The 15,732-nt window shown below is 34.0% G+C and overlaps 2 protein-coding genes across 6 annotated transcripts; one reads left to right on the forward strand and one right to left on the reverse strand.

The window, feature by feature from the left end:
• The first annotated feature begins 3,131 nt into the window (after nucleotides 1-3,131).
• On the forward strand, nucleotides 3,132-6,474 carry LOC113403055 (ribonucleases P/MRP protein subunit POP1). Its single transcript, XM_026643485.2, has 4 exons — nucleotides 3,132-4,591; nucleotides 4,672-5,033; nucleotides 5,497-5,772; nucleotides 6,171-6,474. The coding sequence occupies exons 1-4, from the start codon at nucleotides 3,175-3,177 to the stop codon at nucleotides 6,468-6,470; spliced, it is 2,355 nt and encodes a 784-aa protein (XP_026499270.2). The 5' UTR covers nucleotides 3,132-3,174; the 3' UTR covers nucleotides 6,471-6,474.
• A 133-nt stretch (nucleotides 6,475-6,607) lies between these two features.
• Nucleotides 6,608-15,688, reverse strand: LOC113403054 (zinc finger CCCH domain-containing protein 18). 5 transcript variants are annotated; one of them, XM_026643482.2, is made up of 17 exons: nucleotides 15,549-15,688; nucleotides 14,617-14,835; nucleotides 14,044-14,541; nucleotides 13,500-13,678; nucleotides 12,385-12,507; nucleotides 12,154-12,292; nucleotides 11,304-11,454; nucleotides 11,036-11,183; nucleotides 10,724-10,905; nucleotides 9,687-9,852; nucleotides 9,351-9,604; nucleotides 8,702-8,782; nucleotides 8,216-8,369; nucleotides 7,906-7,993; nucleotides 7,659-7,776; nucleotides 7,238-7,317; nucleotides 6,608-7,162 (listed from the first exon to the last, which is right to left on the reverse strand). In XM_026643482.2, exons 2-17 carry the CDS (start codon nucleotides 14,831-14,833, stop codon nucleotides 7,020-7,022), a joined length of 2,721 nt encoding a protein of 906 aa, XP_026499267.1. In that variant the 5' UTR covers nucleotides 14,834-14,835; nucleotides 15,549-15,688; the 3' UTR covers nucleotides 6,608-7,019. The 5 variants fall into 5 exon arrangements, with proteins under 5 accessions (XP_026499267.1, XP_026499268.1, XP_026499266.1 ...); XM_026643483.2 differs by having other exon boundaries at nucleotides 15,267-15,673; XM_026643481.2 differs by having other exon boundaries at nucleotides 8,702-8,767; nucleotides 14,044-14,835.
• Nucleotides 15,689-15,732: the final 44 nt, after the last annotated feature.

Here is a 15,732-nt window from a genome sequence, read left to right on the forward strand (position 1 = left end):
ATGGGGGAATTGCGGACGGGTAAATACGGACTAGCAAGTATCTACTCATTCCCTCCTCCCTGCGGCAGCCCGGTGCTGTCGTCTGTTTCATTCCGCTATTTTAGTGTCACGCAAAAACTTACAACAGCCGGCTGCGCACAGTTTGAAAGGTAAGTAAAATAAAAAAAAAAGTGTGTATTGATCTAATTTTTAGTGTTTTTTAATTTGAGGGACAGGTCTGTATACTAAGTGATACTAAAAAGTGATATTTTCTATGGATAGCTTTGTCAATGGAGTTTGAATCGCCAATGTTTGTTTTTATGGAACGTTTTCATAACCTACAAATTTCTCTCTTTGATTTAAAAATACCCAGTTGGGTTAATTGCGGACACGGCTTGTGGGTAAATACGGACGTCCGCAATTACCCCTAATTCGATAAACTATTATGAAATTAATCAATAACTGCTCATTTTTAGATGCCTCGGAAATATATAAGAAAAACAGAACAATCATACACCATCGAATCATTACAAAAAGCTGTACAAGAAATAAAAGACCAGAAGAGAACTTTTCGTCAGGCGGAAGAAAAATATGGTATTCCCAGAGCTACTTTGTTTGATCAAGTGAAAAAAGGCAGTGTTTCTACAATACCAAAGAGAGGTAAAAAATCAGTTTTTAATGAAATACAAGAAAACGAACTGGTTGATTTTATTTTAAAGTCATGTAAGGCTTTCTTTGGGATAACAATACCTACTCTGAGAAAGATAGCTTTCGATTTTGCCACCGCAAACAACATAAAACATAATTTCAATAAAGAAACTGGTATGGCAGGAATGGATTGGTATTACAATTTTTTGGCTAGACATCCAAATATATCACTTCGAAGGCCTGAAGCTACTTCCATAAATAGAATTACCGCATTTAATGAAGAAGAAACCGATTATTTTTTGTGAATCTGAAAGCTCTCATGATTAAATACAAATTTAAGTCTGATTCAATTTACAATATAGATGAAACTGGGATTAGTACGGTACAACGCAATTCCAGGATTCTTGCACCAAAGGGACTAAAACAGGTTGGAAAATGTACCAGTACAGAACGTGGTTCTTTAACTACAGTTATAACTTTCTACAGGAAAAGGATCAAAGGGTTTAAAAAATCTAAATAATTTTGAAAGTGAAGGAAATGTTGATTACTTTTGCATTTATTGTCAGGAAAAGTACAGTGATCCACCCGCCGAAGACTGGATTATGTGTTCAAAGTGTAACAAGTGGGCTCATGAGAACTGCACTGCAGGAAGTTCTTCTAAAGGCTTTACTTGTGATTTTTGTCTATGATTTGGACCTAGTCCGTAAATACCCCATGCTGTCCGTAATTAACCCAGGGTCAGTCCGAATTTACCCCGAGTGTTACGGGTAATTACGGACAGACAAGGTTTTGTTTTTGCTAAAAATATTCTATTTGTTGATTGATCTCGTTTAATAAGTATAATTGTTTTTGTAGATGTATAACTAAAGATTAATAATTAATAAAGACAGACTGATTATTACTAATAGTACGAATGTTGTGTGTTATTTCCCTTCAACATCCGCAATTCCCCCATCCTCCCCTACATTTGACATTTTTATTGCCTAGAAGCTATTTCCAAGTTATTTATTAAGTCATTATTGGTTTAGAAGATATAAAGGAAACTGATGAACATACTGAAGTAGGAACTACTGATCCTGAACAAACTCTGAGAAATTAAAGAAAATTACATCTTTTATAATCTTACCAGTAGACCACCGAAGCAAGCAAAATAAATACACAGACATAAATATATTAATGCCACCATAACCTTCCTTTTGGCCTAACCACAGTCGGTTAAAACTATAGGTATCTAAGAAAAAATCAATAGACTTTTTTTAAGTTCGATATAAGAAAATACGTACCGTGTATAGATAAAAAGATGAAGAAGTAAGATGACTGTTGATTAGGTATTTACAAAATGAAAAACTGAATTAACTTTATTTAAGTAGATAAGCACTTTTGAAGTAACATTTTAATGTTTAATGTAGAATTGCCACTTTAAATAGAATTTTGGAATTTGGCAAAGACAAACAGGGGATGAAATGGACAAATCTGCTAAACCCCCGTTCACCATTTTATATATCAAAAACATATATTTTTGAAAATAATTTAACGTCTAATCTGATTACCTACAAATATTTATTAAAGCGTTGCAGTATATTGACTGTACAAAGGTAGAATAAACATTAGTCTTTTAATTGAAAGCTTGTATGAAAGATTTGATGAAATATAGGTAGGTATAGATATGTTTCTTAATATAAGATTTTAAATACTTGTAGTAATACGTTTCTTAATGTTTGTATGTAAAACAAATTCGACACATGCAGGTTTCCTCATGATATTTTCCTTGTCCGCCTTGGACCAGATGAATTAGATACCGGATATAGGGGAGGGTAATCGGGGCAACTGCCCTGGGGCCTTCACAAGAGAGATTCACAAAATTCCAACAGGTTAACAATTTTAATGTAGATATCTAGATATAGTGAAATTAGTGATATTAATAATTACTGCTTTAAAGTTACCGATACAAAGAGGTAATAAATTATTGACAAGATAGTCTGGCGGAAGGGAAAATGTTCAAATAATTTGTAAAATAATTATTGGATCTCTCTGTTGCTCGAGGCCCTGACGCCGCAAATTCGGTCTCCAGTGCTTTAAATCCGGTTTTGATTATCAGCACGTCAGAATATCATGGTTGACTCATATATACTAATATTTTATAAAGGTAGAGTTGTAAAGTGTATAAAATATATTTCTATATTATTTTCATTATTAAAAAATCGGACCCTTGCGAAAACAGGGATTTCTTATAAAATTAACTTTAAATTGAAACAAACAAAAATTCTCGATTAAAAAAAATAAACACATTCGATTATTTATTCTATATACGCTTGCTGGCTTGTCCGAAATAGTCGGCAAACTATCCGATCGCGTCTGACATCCCTGTTTGGACATCTGTGATCTGACATTTTCAACTAGACAGTTTATCTTAACAATTTGAGGTTATAAAATACTTCAAAGATATGATTAAAATAAACCTCAAAGGAGAACAAGTAAAAAGGTGTTATTTGTAAAAAGTCATATTTTGTTAATAAAAAACGTTTTAGAAAATTCTTCTGCAGCAACATGGAGTCGGGTGAATTTGATGCTGCTCTTGGTGGACCTGAAAATTTGCCACATTCGGCAAATAGTTTGAAATTTGCTGCTTCTAGAAGTGTAGAAATAGCTGCTATGACTGAAAGTATACTACGGCCAAGTAAAACGAAACTCATATTTCAAAGTTTACCTGTACACATGCGCCGAAGGGTGATGAGCCACAATTGCAAACGTTTACCCAAACGATTACGAGAGAGTCAATTGGAACAACTTAAAAAGAGTGGAATATCTCGACAACAAAAGCGAAAGCCTTCTCGAAAACATAGACGAAGGAAAACAAATTTGTTAGAAGAATATAACAGGCGACAAAGAAGAAATATTTGGTTAGAAACACATATCTGGCATGCTAAAAGGTTTCATATGGTAGAACGTTGGGGACACCGCTTAGCTTACAGATCATGTGATAAGGCATTTAGAGCCTGCTATCGGGCAAGCTCGGCTCATTGTCTAATGCAAGACATATCATACTATACTCCTATCCAAATAAAAGGACCAGTTGACACAATTAAGGACTTATTCAATAATATCACAGACAACAGTTGTGGGCTTGGAATTTGTGCAAAAGCATATATTAATGGAAATAGAGAAGGCACCATTAATTTATATAAACCTAATTGTTATCCATATGATTTTATTGGTCAAATAGATTTTTTATGGATATCTTCTGATAATAGCTATAAGGAAATGTGGTTATTTGTACATCCCTCTCAAGCTAAAATAGTAGAGAATGTGTTAACTGAATTGATTAGTAAATCAAGTACAGACTTATCAAATGTAGATAGTGGAGAAAATTTACCTGCAAAACGGAGAAAAATATCAACAAAATACTCTGAAGTTAAAATTAAACCAATGGCTGGAATTTTTAATAGAATTCGCTTGACGGGACCCAAAAGTCACGCAGTATTGGTTCATTCACTGAAATGTGTAGATAACATAGAAAATGTACAATCTAATAATTGGATTCAGCATCTAATGAACAAAGAAGTAAATTTATTACTTAAAGAGAAAAAAGAATATTGGGAACAAATTAGTTCTTTGACTTCACCATCTCAACTATCTCCAAGATTAATAATTGGTTTAGTTATAAAAGACCCTCGATGGAGTCGCCCTGCCAAGAGAACAAAAGCTCAAAACAACTATATTACAAGCATTGATGCTGAAACATTAATTAATGTGCCTCCCTACTTATCCTCATCGCCATTGTGGGACACATCTGTATGTGATATTATAAAAGAACAAAAAATTACTAATGCAAAATTTATTGAACATGTAACTAAAACACATTTTGTCCCAGGAGAAATCAATGAAGATGATCCAACACTACAATGTATACCCATTATTTTGGTACAAAGACCTGGATCACAAAATTCAGACTACAAAAAAATTGGTACATAATTTGCTTCTTCAAACTAATCACATATTTATTTTTTCCTAAAAATGTAAATTAAAATTTATATCACATTTTAGGTTATGGCTGTGGATGGGATATTATTATACCTTCTGGGTATGGTCTTCCCTTTTGGCTTACTCTAATAATGTTTGGAGCAAGGTCAGGTGGATTAAGAGAAACAGAAAATTTGGCATTTGAAATGGGTCAGTGCTATTTGCCACCAGACTCAGAAGCAGGAAGATTAGAAGAAATAAGAATTGAATCTGAATTAAAAGAAAAGTATTTTAGGAGACCACCAAGTAAAAGAGTTAATTTTGTGAAACTTGCTGTTCCCTATCCATTTATATGCCCATGGAAAATATTGCTTAAAGACTGGGGCAACAATGTTGAGGGAAAAATGTTTGTTCTGCGTGATAAAAAAGTGTTAGATACATTACAGGTGATTTATTTTATGTACAATGTCGCATTTGTATTTTAGGTGTGCTATTTACTTAAAATTACCTGGGAATACATATTATTTGTCTTATAATATACTGCAATATTTAAAAAATATTTGTTGCTGTTGATGCATACATACTAATTCGCTAACCGCAATTTTTGGGTCTGAACTATTATTACAGCATGTCAGGCAAAGTGAAAAATTTGAATACAGATCTAATTATTGTTTGTTGTATGCAAAAACATATTTTATATCTAAAAGTGTATTGGAGACACATAAGTTACAAATCAATAGATGAATTATGGAAAATATAATGTGTATATAAATCAAATAAGTATTTGATATGTAATACATAGTCATAGATTGATAAAACAAGACATTTTAGATTCATGTCAATGTTCAGTGGATAAAGTTTTGTAAAAGCACAAATGTAATAAATCAATCTTTTTTTTATTCTATACAGGACTGCATAAACAACAAAAAGAAGGTACCTAAAATAGAAAATTCTGATACTTGTTTAGTTCCTATTTATATAAAAATGCAAGGAAAAGGAAATTTAACGAAATATTCAACAATTTGCTTGCCACTTGTAAAAGATATTAGTGCAAGTGAAGAATTAATGGAGCCCCATCATGAAGATCCTAATACAAAATTACGAAAACAAAAAAGGTTGGAACGACAGAAATTACTTAAACAGAGGAGAAGAAAGCGTATAAAATTGAGAAAAAAACAAATTGTAGTAAGTAGGTTGTTATTGTTTCATTATAGGAAACTCAAATGCATATCAAGTTTTAATAAGGAAATTCATAATTTTGAAATTATTTAATCATCTTACTACAGAAACTAAAACAAAAATATATTTTAATAATTATTTTTTATTAAAATATATTAGTATGTTAACAACAACAATTAACATGTTTTTATAATGAGTGAATTTAAATTCATATTATTTGGAAAAGGTAACTATCAAATACTAACTAAAAATGGTAAAAAAAGTCAAGGAATTTCGTTCATAGGTTCTGCTTGAAAAATAAGTTGATTTGATTGGTTTCTAAACCTAAGTTAGTATAAAATGAAAGCTAATATGAAATTTACTTATGATGTGGTTAATTTTATAACTTCTATTCTATTTTTCAGATCAATCAAAAAACTAAGAGACGCAATAAAACAGAACCATCTGAGTATGTTAAAGCAATGAGAGAATTGTGGCTTCCTTCAAATATAGAATCCATTCGCAATATGGGTATTCGAGAAGTCATGGGATATGTGACCCAAGGAGCTTTTAGTTTTTCTGAAGCTAATATTCGTGGAATTGGATATATAGCTTATAATGCAATCATGACACTTGACGACCATTACTTAAACAAAGTTCTTGTAAGATGCACAACTTCAAAAAAATACAGGCTAGCAAATATTCATATAATAAAACCACCTTAAGTTTTATGTTGGTTTTACTTTTCACATTAAGAGTGCTGGATCATAATATCCAGAATAATCTAGTATCATTGGACAGTTCAATCAAACTTATTTTTTATACTATTAGAGAATGTATAAGTCAACAAAATTAAATTACATTTTTTTTACAAAATCTTGTTTATTTTAGCTCACAAATGTCAAAATTATTAGATCTATTAACCTAAGGCCTAGGTTTAGTATTCACTTTGTATGATGCTAACACCCAATTTACAGATACTTAAAGTCAGTATTAAAATAAAGATGATCTTAATGTTCATACACAGGAATTAATCATAAACAATTCAATATTACTTAAGCTAATTTACTTAAAGCCTAAGCTTGAAATACAACATCGTAACGCAATTTGCCAGTATAACACTTTTATTGCTGCAGTTTGATTTGCAAGCAAAAACAGTTAACAACATGTAGGTCTTGTTTTATAACCATGGATTTTTTCAAAACCCTGGTACACACTTAGTAGTATTTCAACTACTCTCTGTGAGTTCTGCTATACCAGCGTTTCTCGTACTCCTATATCTTCGACCTCTTCCTAGCGATTGCATCCTCGACAGCTTTTAATTGTTTTAAGAGTTCTTCTCTTCTGGAAACAGATTTCTTCGTTGGTGCTGCCCCGCTCACGGGTGAAGTTGCTCCTCTCTTCTTACCTACTATTTCTAAACGAATAAACAGTATATTAATGTTTTATGTTTACTAAAAGTATGCTATGGAGAATGTGAAATAAAATATACCTTTGTCGCTTGAGACTTCTTTTTTACTAGTTACAGCTGAAGCTGCGGGTACTAAGCCAGAATTTGACTTTGCATTTAATCTGTTAATATAAAAAATGACAAAAATTAAAAACAAATATGCCATATCGTACACCAAAAAAATATTAAAAATAACAAACAGAGATACATGTTATAGATGTGTGTACAAAAGCCAGTCTTATTGCTTAATTAGCAATCTTTGGGTGGAGGACTAGTAGTTGCGGTGACGAGATGTACAGAGTTCACATAAATTTATTTAAATAAATGTAATTTTATTATACATACATATTTATAAAAATATATAAATACATACATGTATAAAATTAACTGATTATAAGTAAAAAATACTTCGCATTTTTTTTTTGAAATTATTTAATGGCTGCAACGCCGTTATGAAGCATACCTCGGTCTAGCAGCCGCGTTAAGTAGACGCGCATGTCGAGCTCGCCGTGTGCCGGAACTGCCTGATGAAGAAGACGAACGTGACTCGCTCTCGGACTCACTGGATGAAGATGATGATTCTAAAAAATATATTAGTTGATATTTCACATTTATGCAATAATTAATCGAAACCTTTTGGACATACACCAAGAAATAAGTTTTTAGAACTCTGTATAAACATTGTTGTAATTATAATATTTTAATTTTACCTGAACCCGATGATGATGATCTGGAATATTTTTTTCTATTTCTATTGCGACTTGCAGGTTTATTTCGACCATAGGGATCCATTTCCTCCTGCAAATTTTATAGAAAATAATTCTTAAAATTAAGATGATACTGCTTTCATGATTTTTAAAATTAATATTATTTGATTAAAAATTTTGCACTACAATTTTCAATCTTTGCCGTTTCCCAAAATGGTAGAACTTAGTACGGTCACTTGCGATGTCTCATGAACTAACAAATTATAACTTCACTTTGATACCTGTGCACGTGGCGCAGTGCGAGCGTGCTCACCTTGTGTCGGTGCGGCGCGGGCGGCGGTGGGTTGGCGGCCAGCTGCCGCGCGGCGGCGGGCGAGGCCGCCCGGCGGCGCGGCGCGGGCGGGTTCATGGCCGTAGCTCGCGCCGACGCCAGCCGCCGCTCGCGAACTATTACCGATGGTGACAGCCTGGACATAGGAACGGTTTCAAATAGTGAGGAATGTAATATCTCATTTATTAATAGGGTTTTCTTAATAGATAGGAAGGACTCATTCCATTAAATGAGATATAGGACCGAATTTGTCTAGTTATTTTAATAAAATGCAATAACACACAAATTCAATTGTATTAATATAACTGGTATTCTTATCTTTCCAATAAAAACATTAAATTTTTTTATATAAGAATATGCTTATATATAATCAAATAAAGCTGAATATTACATACATACAAGCCACACAACATTAAATCAATTAGATAATCATGCAAGTCATATATATATATATATCATATTATTCACCTTTGTCGTGAAGATGACGATGCTCTTCTTTTACGCCTCACCCCAGGGCTGCCTGAACTACGCGAACTGGAATTTGAAGAGCTGTGGGCTCAAAAGGAAGCCAGGGCGGGTAGGTGGAGAAACACACACACGTGCAAACAAACAGGTGCATACGGACACACGCATGTTCGTAGTCGCGTACACACACACAATTATATCGCATACACGCACATTCACAACCAGCAGCAAATTCCAGTGAGTGTTCATGCAGAAGTTAACGAAGAAATGAGAATCGTAAGTGAGGTCCAAAACACCACGACATTAGTTATGAAAGCATAACCCAGCCGGGAAAATAGTGGGGAGGAAGCGGATAAGAATAATATAATTAATATTTTTTTTCATTATAATAATATTGTCTGTTAGTCTGTTACTGTATGAACGACAGGTGTAATAATTATAATATTTATTCTTTATAACATGATTGTTTCATAAAATAATTTATTATATAAATTTAACGGTATTTGTATAGTAAGTCTCTAAATTTTAAACTTCCTTACTTTACTTTCCACTACATAATACAGTGCTGAAAACGCATCATCACTGACACGAGTTTCATCTTAAAATTAAGATTTCAAGTTCTACTAAAATTTCAAGCGCTCAAAGCACATACCTGGACGACGAGTAGGAATCCTCTGAAGATGGAGGTTTTCTTTTCCTGGCTGCGGGTTCGGCGCGCATCCAAGGGTCGGCCCACTCATCTCCGCGTCCGTCGCGCCCCTCTCGCCCCTCTCGACCCTCACGACCCTCTCGACCCTCTCTTCCTTCCCGACCGCGGACCTCTCGCCCTTCTCGAACTTCGCGACTCTCCCGCCGCTCTATTTCCGCGCGCTGTACTATGACTTCACGAGACGAACGGACGCGACGCTGTAGCGAATAATATTTTTTTTAAAGTAGTGTTTATGATGATGCCTATGCGATGTATTTATGAATATATTGTATGTGATACCTTGTGGTACGGCAATTCTTCTGGAGCAGGCATGGGCTCGTCGTAGTAAGGTGGACGCTCAAAAGGACGTTCGCGCTCGAAACCACGTTCGCGCTCGTAGTATCGTTCGCGCTCGTCCACGGGTGGACGGGGGAATCGACCGCCACGATACATCATGCCGTATTGCCTTCAAATAAAAATAATTTTACAATCTGAGTCAAATTCATGTGAAACCAAATATCGTATGGTAAGTTTGGCGCTTTTGAAGATAGAATTATGAAAGTCCAGAAGCTAATCAATTTATCCAAAAACTAAGATTTAAGAAACCTTTCATAACTTGGCTATGTCAGTCGCGCATGAATACATTGCCATGGCATGCACACGAACACAGTGAACTCCGTTAACAAAGTTTTTAAACCGTTGGTCTGAACAAGAAGGATTATTGACATGTGTTGGTTTGTTTTCAATTATTGTCATAAATTTTTGAACCATTTTTTGTATGCGTCATATTCTAGGATTATTTATTGATTTATTGTTAAAGCAAGAAAACGTGGAAAGTATTGATTCATTAATAATAATTACTGTGATAAATCGGACCTCAGACACCGAAATAAAACGATCAAAATTTAATATTTATTCGTAACGGGACATTTCATTTTATCCAATTGAAGGAGGAATATAGGTAAAAAGTATGTCACGCGATTTGCTAATACCTTAGCTATATTGTGCACTACTGACAGTTTTTGACTAATATATCTTTTTTATTTTACTTAAATTTTAATTCCCAAGTTCCGATAGCAAATTCATTGAAGTCCAAAACGCCATTTTTTCGAAAATTCATAATGAATATCATAGATTATTCATGCTCTCGACCAATGATGTCGCAATTCGATTTCATGTTGTTTATTTGAGTTTAGTCCTGTTGTGGTTGGAGTTGACTATAGATTTTGGTTCCCCTCTTTTCACTACGTCACATATTTTCTAAAATTAAAGTAATTTGAGACTGAAAAGAATGGTGGAAATACAGTTTCCCATATCGAAGTTAGTGCGTTCCGTACCTGTAGACGTCGGGGTCGCGGTGCGCGGGCGGCAGGTCGTGCGGCGGCGACGCGCCCACGGCGGCGGCCGCGTACGCCAGCTCCGCGTCCGGGTCGTGGACCACCCCGCCCACGGACAGGTGCAATTTCTTCTCCTCGAAGTCCATGTCTTGCTCCTTGCGCTTGTTCGCTATTCGGAGCATCTGATAGGGTCATGTTTTTAATTTCGAATAGAATATATCGAACGAGTTGTCATTCTAGGTGTATATTTATGGATTAAACAGCTTAATTTTCAACAGCCATACGATCGTTTAGATCGGTCAGTAAGAGTACCTCCTTGGCGGTGCGCAGGCCGCGCTCCCAGGCGGACTCGGGCGGCGCGGCGTCGCGCGGCGCGGGGAAGGCGGCGCCGGGCGGCACGCCGCGGATCACCTCGAACATGTTGTAGTTGCCCTTGTCCGTTACACCCGGGTGCAGGAATCTGTAATGCAATTAGTATAATCTGATTATAAAAATTAAAATTAATAGTTTCATATATTTTTATTTTGAGAGGTGATAGTGCGAGAAAAGTCAGTTCTCTCGAACGAGTTCCCACGAGTACCTGCAACTGACGCCCCAGGTGCAGGCTCCCCTCGAGAAGAACCTGCAGACGGGCCTTGGCTCGTTCTCTTCGGGACGTCGTTCCGCCTCATCGGACACCTCGCCCTCTTCGAGGGAGGAACCACGCGACCGTCTACCGGCTTTCACGTCCTCTGCAAAGGCATTATTATTTTAAATGTTAATACTGTGATCATAACAATATAGAAATACTAATATTCAGTTATATTTTATCATCACACAAATACGATTTCTAGTGGCTAGTTAGCTAACATGAGTCGCTGCAAATCGCGAGGTTCTAATTCAAATTGAATATTTTTTTTCAAAAACCACATTCCGGTTCAGTTCTTGATGTCATATTGAATATCTGATTACCATCCCATAGGAGAATTCTTTTTTCTAATCAAAGACAATTAAATTTAGACATAGAACATTTTATTACTAACAGTATTTAAAACGGGATATTTACCATGTTTTTTATTTTTATTTGGTGGAGCTCGATATTTCGACATTATCTACGAATGTCTTGTTCACGATTTAAAAATCTTATATAGAACATTTTGTTACTTTTTAATAATTGGTTTATTCTTAACAAAATAAGCTTGTCCACAATAATAATACGGTTTTTGTGTCTTTCTTTTAAGACTCTGAATGTGACATCTGCACCTTAAATTGAATACCTTATAACAGGAATCATCACGACTGACTGCCACTGACGTGCACGTTACGTGCCCACGTCAAAATATTATAAAAATAATATATAATAATAAAATTATTATATATATGTAATTATTATATTTAAATGTAACACAAAACAAAACACTTGAAACAGAGTGAGATGGAAATAAACTTACCTTTCTCCCTGGCTTGTGCTTCTATGTCTCCATTTGACTGATCTCTGGTTTTTGCAGGTTCAATACATTCACCCTCTTCTGCCTCAAAATCTAATTGCTCTTCAGCATCTTCAGTATTACTTGTTTTTTCTTGGGGCACCTTTTAAAAGCATAAGTAAATATAACTGCATTCAGTAACCAAAGTATATAAAGAATATAAAAAGTTTTATACATATTTTTATAAGCACTTACTTTTTCCAATTTATAGGCATCTCCTTTCCCACTGTCCGACTTGGGGGATGATTGGGAACTTGTGCCTTCATTACCATTGACAACTTCCTTTTTCTTATTGGGTGATGGAGATTTTGATTTAATCTATAAAATAAAAAGAAATTTGAATTACAATCAAAAGTTTGGTTTGTAACTTGATGTAAGTTTGACAATAACATTATTCTTTAGACACAAAGAAAACATTAACTATATATTATGTTTGTCATGAACACAAATTTAAATCAATAAATCAATCTCAATTTATTTTGCTGTCATTAATTTATAACTTTGTCTTTTTATGCAAATGATTGCATTATATGTTAAGCATGGTTTTATAAAATAGTGAGGCCGACCTACTACCTGTTGGGTGGATGAAATAGTAAATACAGCCGGTAGAAATTGGCTATCCAAAGCCAAAAATAAGAAAGTCTGGCATACCTTGGGGGCTTTTACCCACGAATAATGTAAAAATATAATATTCAGATATTAGTTAATTTGTACTATTGCTTTTTTGTTTTTTTTTTATATACATATATATAGTATTCAGTAGATTCTTAATAAATTGTTCCTAATAGATAAAAAGGATATTTTTTACATAAAAATATTATATAAAAGATTATTATTATGTGCATAATCAGTCATATCAAAATCATATACTTAGTGCTTGAATTAAAACTTTTATGATATAGAAAACAATGTAGCTGTTATAACAATAAATAATTAAGAAAATAAATACATTATGTATTTACATTTCAGGATATTTTTTAATTAATTAATATGACTATGACCAAATAATTTTGATCTACTAAATATTTAAAGAGATATTAAAATATACACTTATATTATGATAAATAATTATTTATGCAAATGAGGAAACAATCATTCTCCAGACTATTAAAGGCTGGAAAAGAAACAGATGCTTAATAAATATTGCAAAACCTCTCAATGCTATTTAATAATTCTTGAAATCAGATATTTTTTGACATATCTTAGAACCTTTAATCTCAAATGTGACCACCCCAATCTGATAAAAATATATATGGAAATCATTATCAGGAATAGTATGCATATTACAAATTTATTAAATTTGTACCAACCTTTGTTTCTTTTTCCATATCATCAGGTCCTATTGAATCTACATCAGAAACATCTGACAAGTCTTCATGACTTATGTTGTGATCTTTATCTTGTTTGTCACTTGTCACTGATTTGCTTCTTGACTTGCTTCTTGACTTGCTTCTAGACTTGCCATCTTCTTGATCTGATTCCATTTCCCCTGGAAATATTTTTTTATAATTCCTTTGAAAAAATAAAATAAAAATAAATTTATTGACATGAACAGTTAACATAGTCACAAAACATCCAGTGGTCCCGTACTAGGCAAGCCTGTCTTGCGGGTACCAACTACTGGTTATTTTTATGTAAGTATCAATGGATTGATACTTACATAAAATAGGTATATTGTGGTTTTTTAATTACTTTATTTTACTGGAAAAACTTGTGAAATGAATCAAATAATCATAGCTTGATTTGATAAATTATTTGTGTTTTATGAAAAAATCAATAATTTCTTACATAAACCATAATAAAAGTTAGGCCAGGAGAAATACATTAATTATATAGAAAAATCAAAAAAATTACCATCAGATATAGCTTCAGTAACAGGATCCTTAGAATTAGTTCTTTTGTTATATGTAGTTGAACTCCTGCTTGATTGACTTGATTCTGACCTACTTCGGTTTCGTGGTGCAGCAACCATTTTTTGTTCAGCCTTTGTGTGTCTTCTCCATTTTTCTTTTGGGCTCCATTCATTTTTCTTAATTGGGGATCTGGGAGGGGAAGACTGAGATGATGCTCTGTCTGGTGATGGACTTGAAGTAGGAGAACGTGGTTCTAGATTTCTGGAAGGTGGTGATGTCGCCTGTGATGCAGAATCAGGAGACATAGGTTCAGACCTGTTTGTGGGTGTAACAGGTCTAGATTTAACAGAGCTTCCAGGACTCTGAGGTGTTTTTGGACCTTCCCCAGCGGATGGAGGGGCTGATGAATAATGCTCATGTTGTTCTGGAGAACCAATATTTGAAGCAACATCACTTGGTGATTTTGGTGGATCTGGAGACTTAGGGCCAATTGGTGAAGCTGGCAAAGAATTTTCAGGTGAATTTATATCTGAATGTGCACCACTCAAGTTATCTGGTGAATGTGGTTGTTTACCCATAGAAGCAGATCTCTGAGACAGTTGTGAATGACTTTCCGGTGAAGGAGAACGTGGTCCATTAGACCTAGGTGAGGTAGGAGAACGGGGAGGAGATTTTGGGTCTTTTTTAGAACTGTCTGATGATGAACTTCTACGACTTCTAGAAGTGGAGCTACTACTGCTTGACGATGATCGTACATCTCTAGTAGCATCTCGAGAATCTTCTGAATCCATTCCTGAAAATAGATGTTAATATTCTATGGAATTATTAAGGAGATAAAAAGCCCATCCCATTAAGCTTTTTATTTATGTTAGATTATTATACTCAAAAATGCCAATTCAATGTTTAACAAAAATATATTGATTAACACTTGGAATACACAATAAAATACAGCAAAAAAAATATATTTAAAAAAAGATTCAAATATACTACTCACTGAAAAACAATATAAATAAAAGGACGCACATGTTTTTATAACGTAATTTAAAATTAATATCCTGTCTGCTGTTTTAAGAAAAGAAAATCAAACAGCCCATTATTTATTGTCAAATAGTAATATTACGAAATCCATTATAAACCTTGTATGAGTTTCACTATTCTTGATATGAAAAAATTGGTTTGTTAGAACTACGTTCTGATGTATATTGAAGACACATCCAGCCTTACCTTCAAGATGACGCCTCGACGCCAGAATTGGTAGCACTTTATAACACTTTTCATTTTGTTAAGACTTTCAACTTTATATTCACAACACAACTAAACTTGGGTCTGTCACATACTTGTGAACTTGAATAAACTTTTAACTTTCTATTAAACGATAAAACCGACGGAAACTTAGTAAAATCAACACTACTTCAACATGGCTGTGATACAGGAGGAAATATATAATATGAACATAATAAATAATCACTTTTTCATAAGTTCCGTAGGGTTAACTTACGCCCTTACCTTAACTGAGATGATTAAGACGGTAAATTCTTGAAGTATTTAAAAAGATACAATATAATAATCTTCAATTTGCGCCGCAACAAGCCTTTTCATCGCATCGCAGAAATTAAATTCATTCATAGACAAAAAATATTAAACGTCACAGTAGTCAAAACTCAAAGTCAAAGAAACGGTCTAGATTAAA

The sequence above is a fragment of the Vanessa tameamea genome, chromosome 16 (assembly GCF_037043105.1).
Source record: "Vanessa tameamea isolate UH-Manoa-2023 chromosome 16, ilVanTame1 primary haplotype, whole genome shotgun sequence".
Taxonomy (NCBI): domain Eukaryota; kingdom Metazoa; phylum Arthropoda; class Insecta; order Lepidoptera; family Nymphalidae; genus Vanessa; species Vanessa tameamea.

Coding starts and splice junctions, on each gene's coding strand:
- LOC113403055 (XM_026643485.2), top strand. CDS start 3,175: ATGGAGTCGGGTGAATTTGATGCTGCTCTTGGTGGACCTGAAAATTTG. Junction 4,592..4,671: donor TTCAGACTACAAAAAAATTG/GTACATAATTTG, acceptor ATCACATTTTAG/GTTATGGCTGTGGATGGGAT. Junction 5,034..5,496: donor AAGTGTTAGATACATTACAG/GTGATTTATTTT, acceptor TATTCTATACAG/GACTGCATAAACAACAAAAA.
- LOC113403054 (XM_026643479.2), bottom strand. CDS start 14,833: ATGGATTCAGAAGATTCTCGAGATGCTACTAGAGATGTACGATCATCG. Junction 9,605..9,686: donor AAGAATTGCCGTACCACAAG/GTATCACATACA, acceptor TATTCGCTACAG/CGTCGCGTCCGTTCGTCTCG. Junction 7,777..7,905: donor ATCATCATCATCGGGTTCAG/GTAAAATTAAAA, acceptor TATATTTTTTAG/AATCATCATCTTCATCCAGT.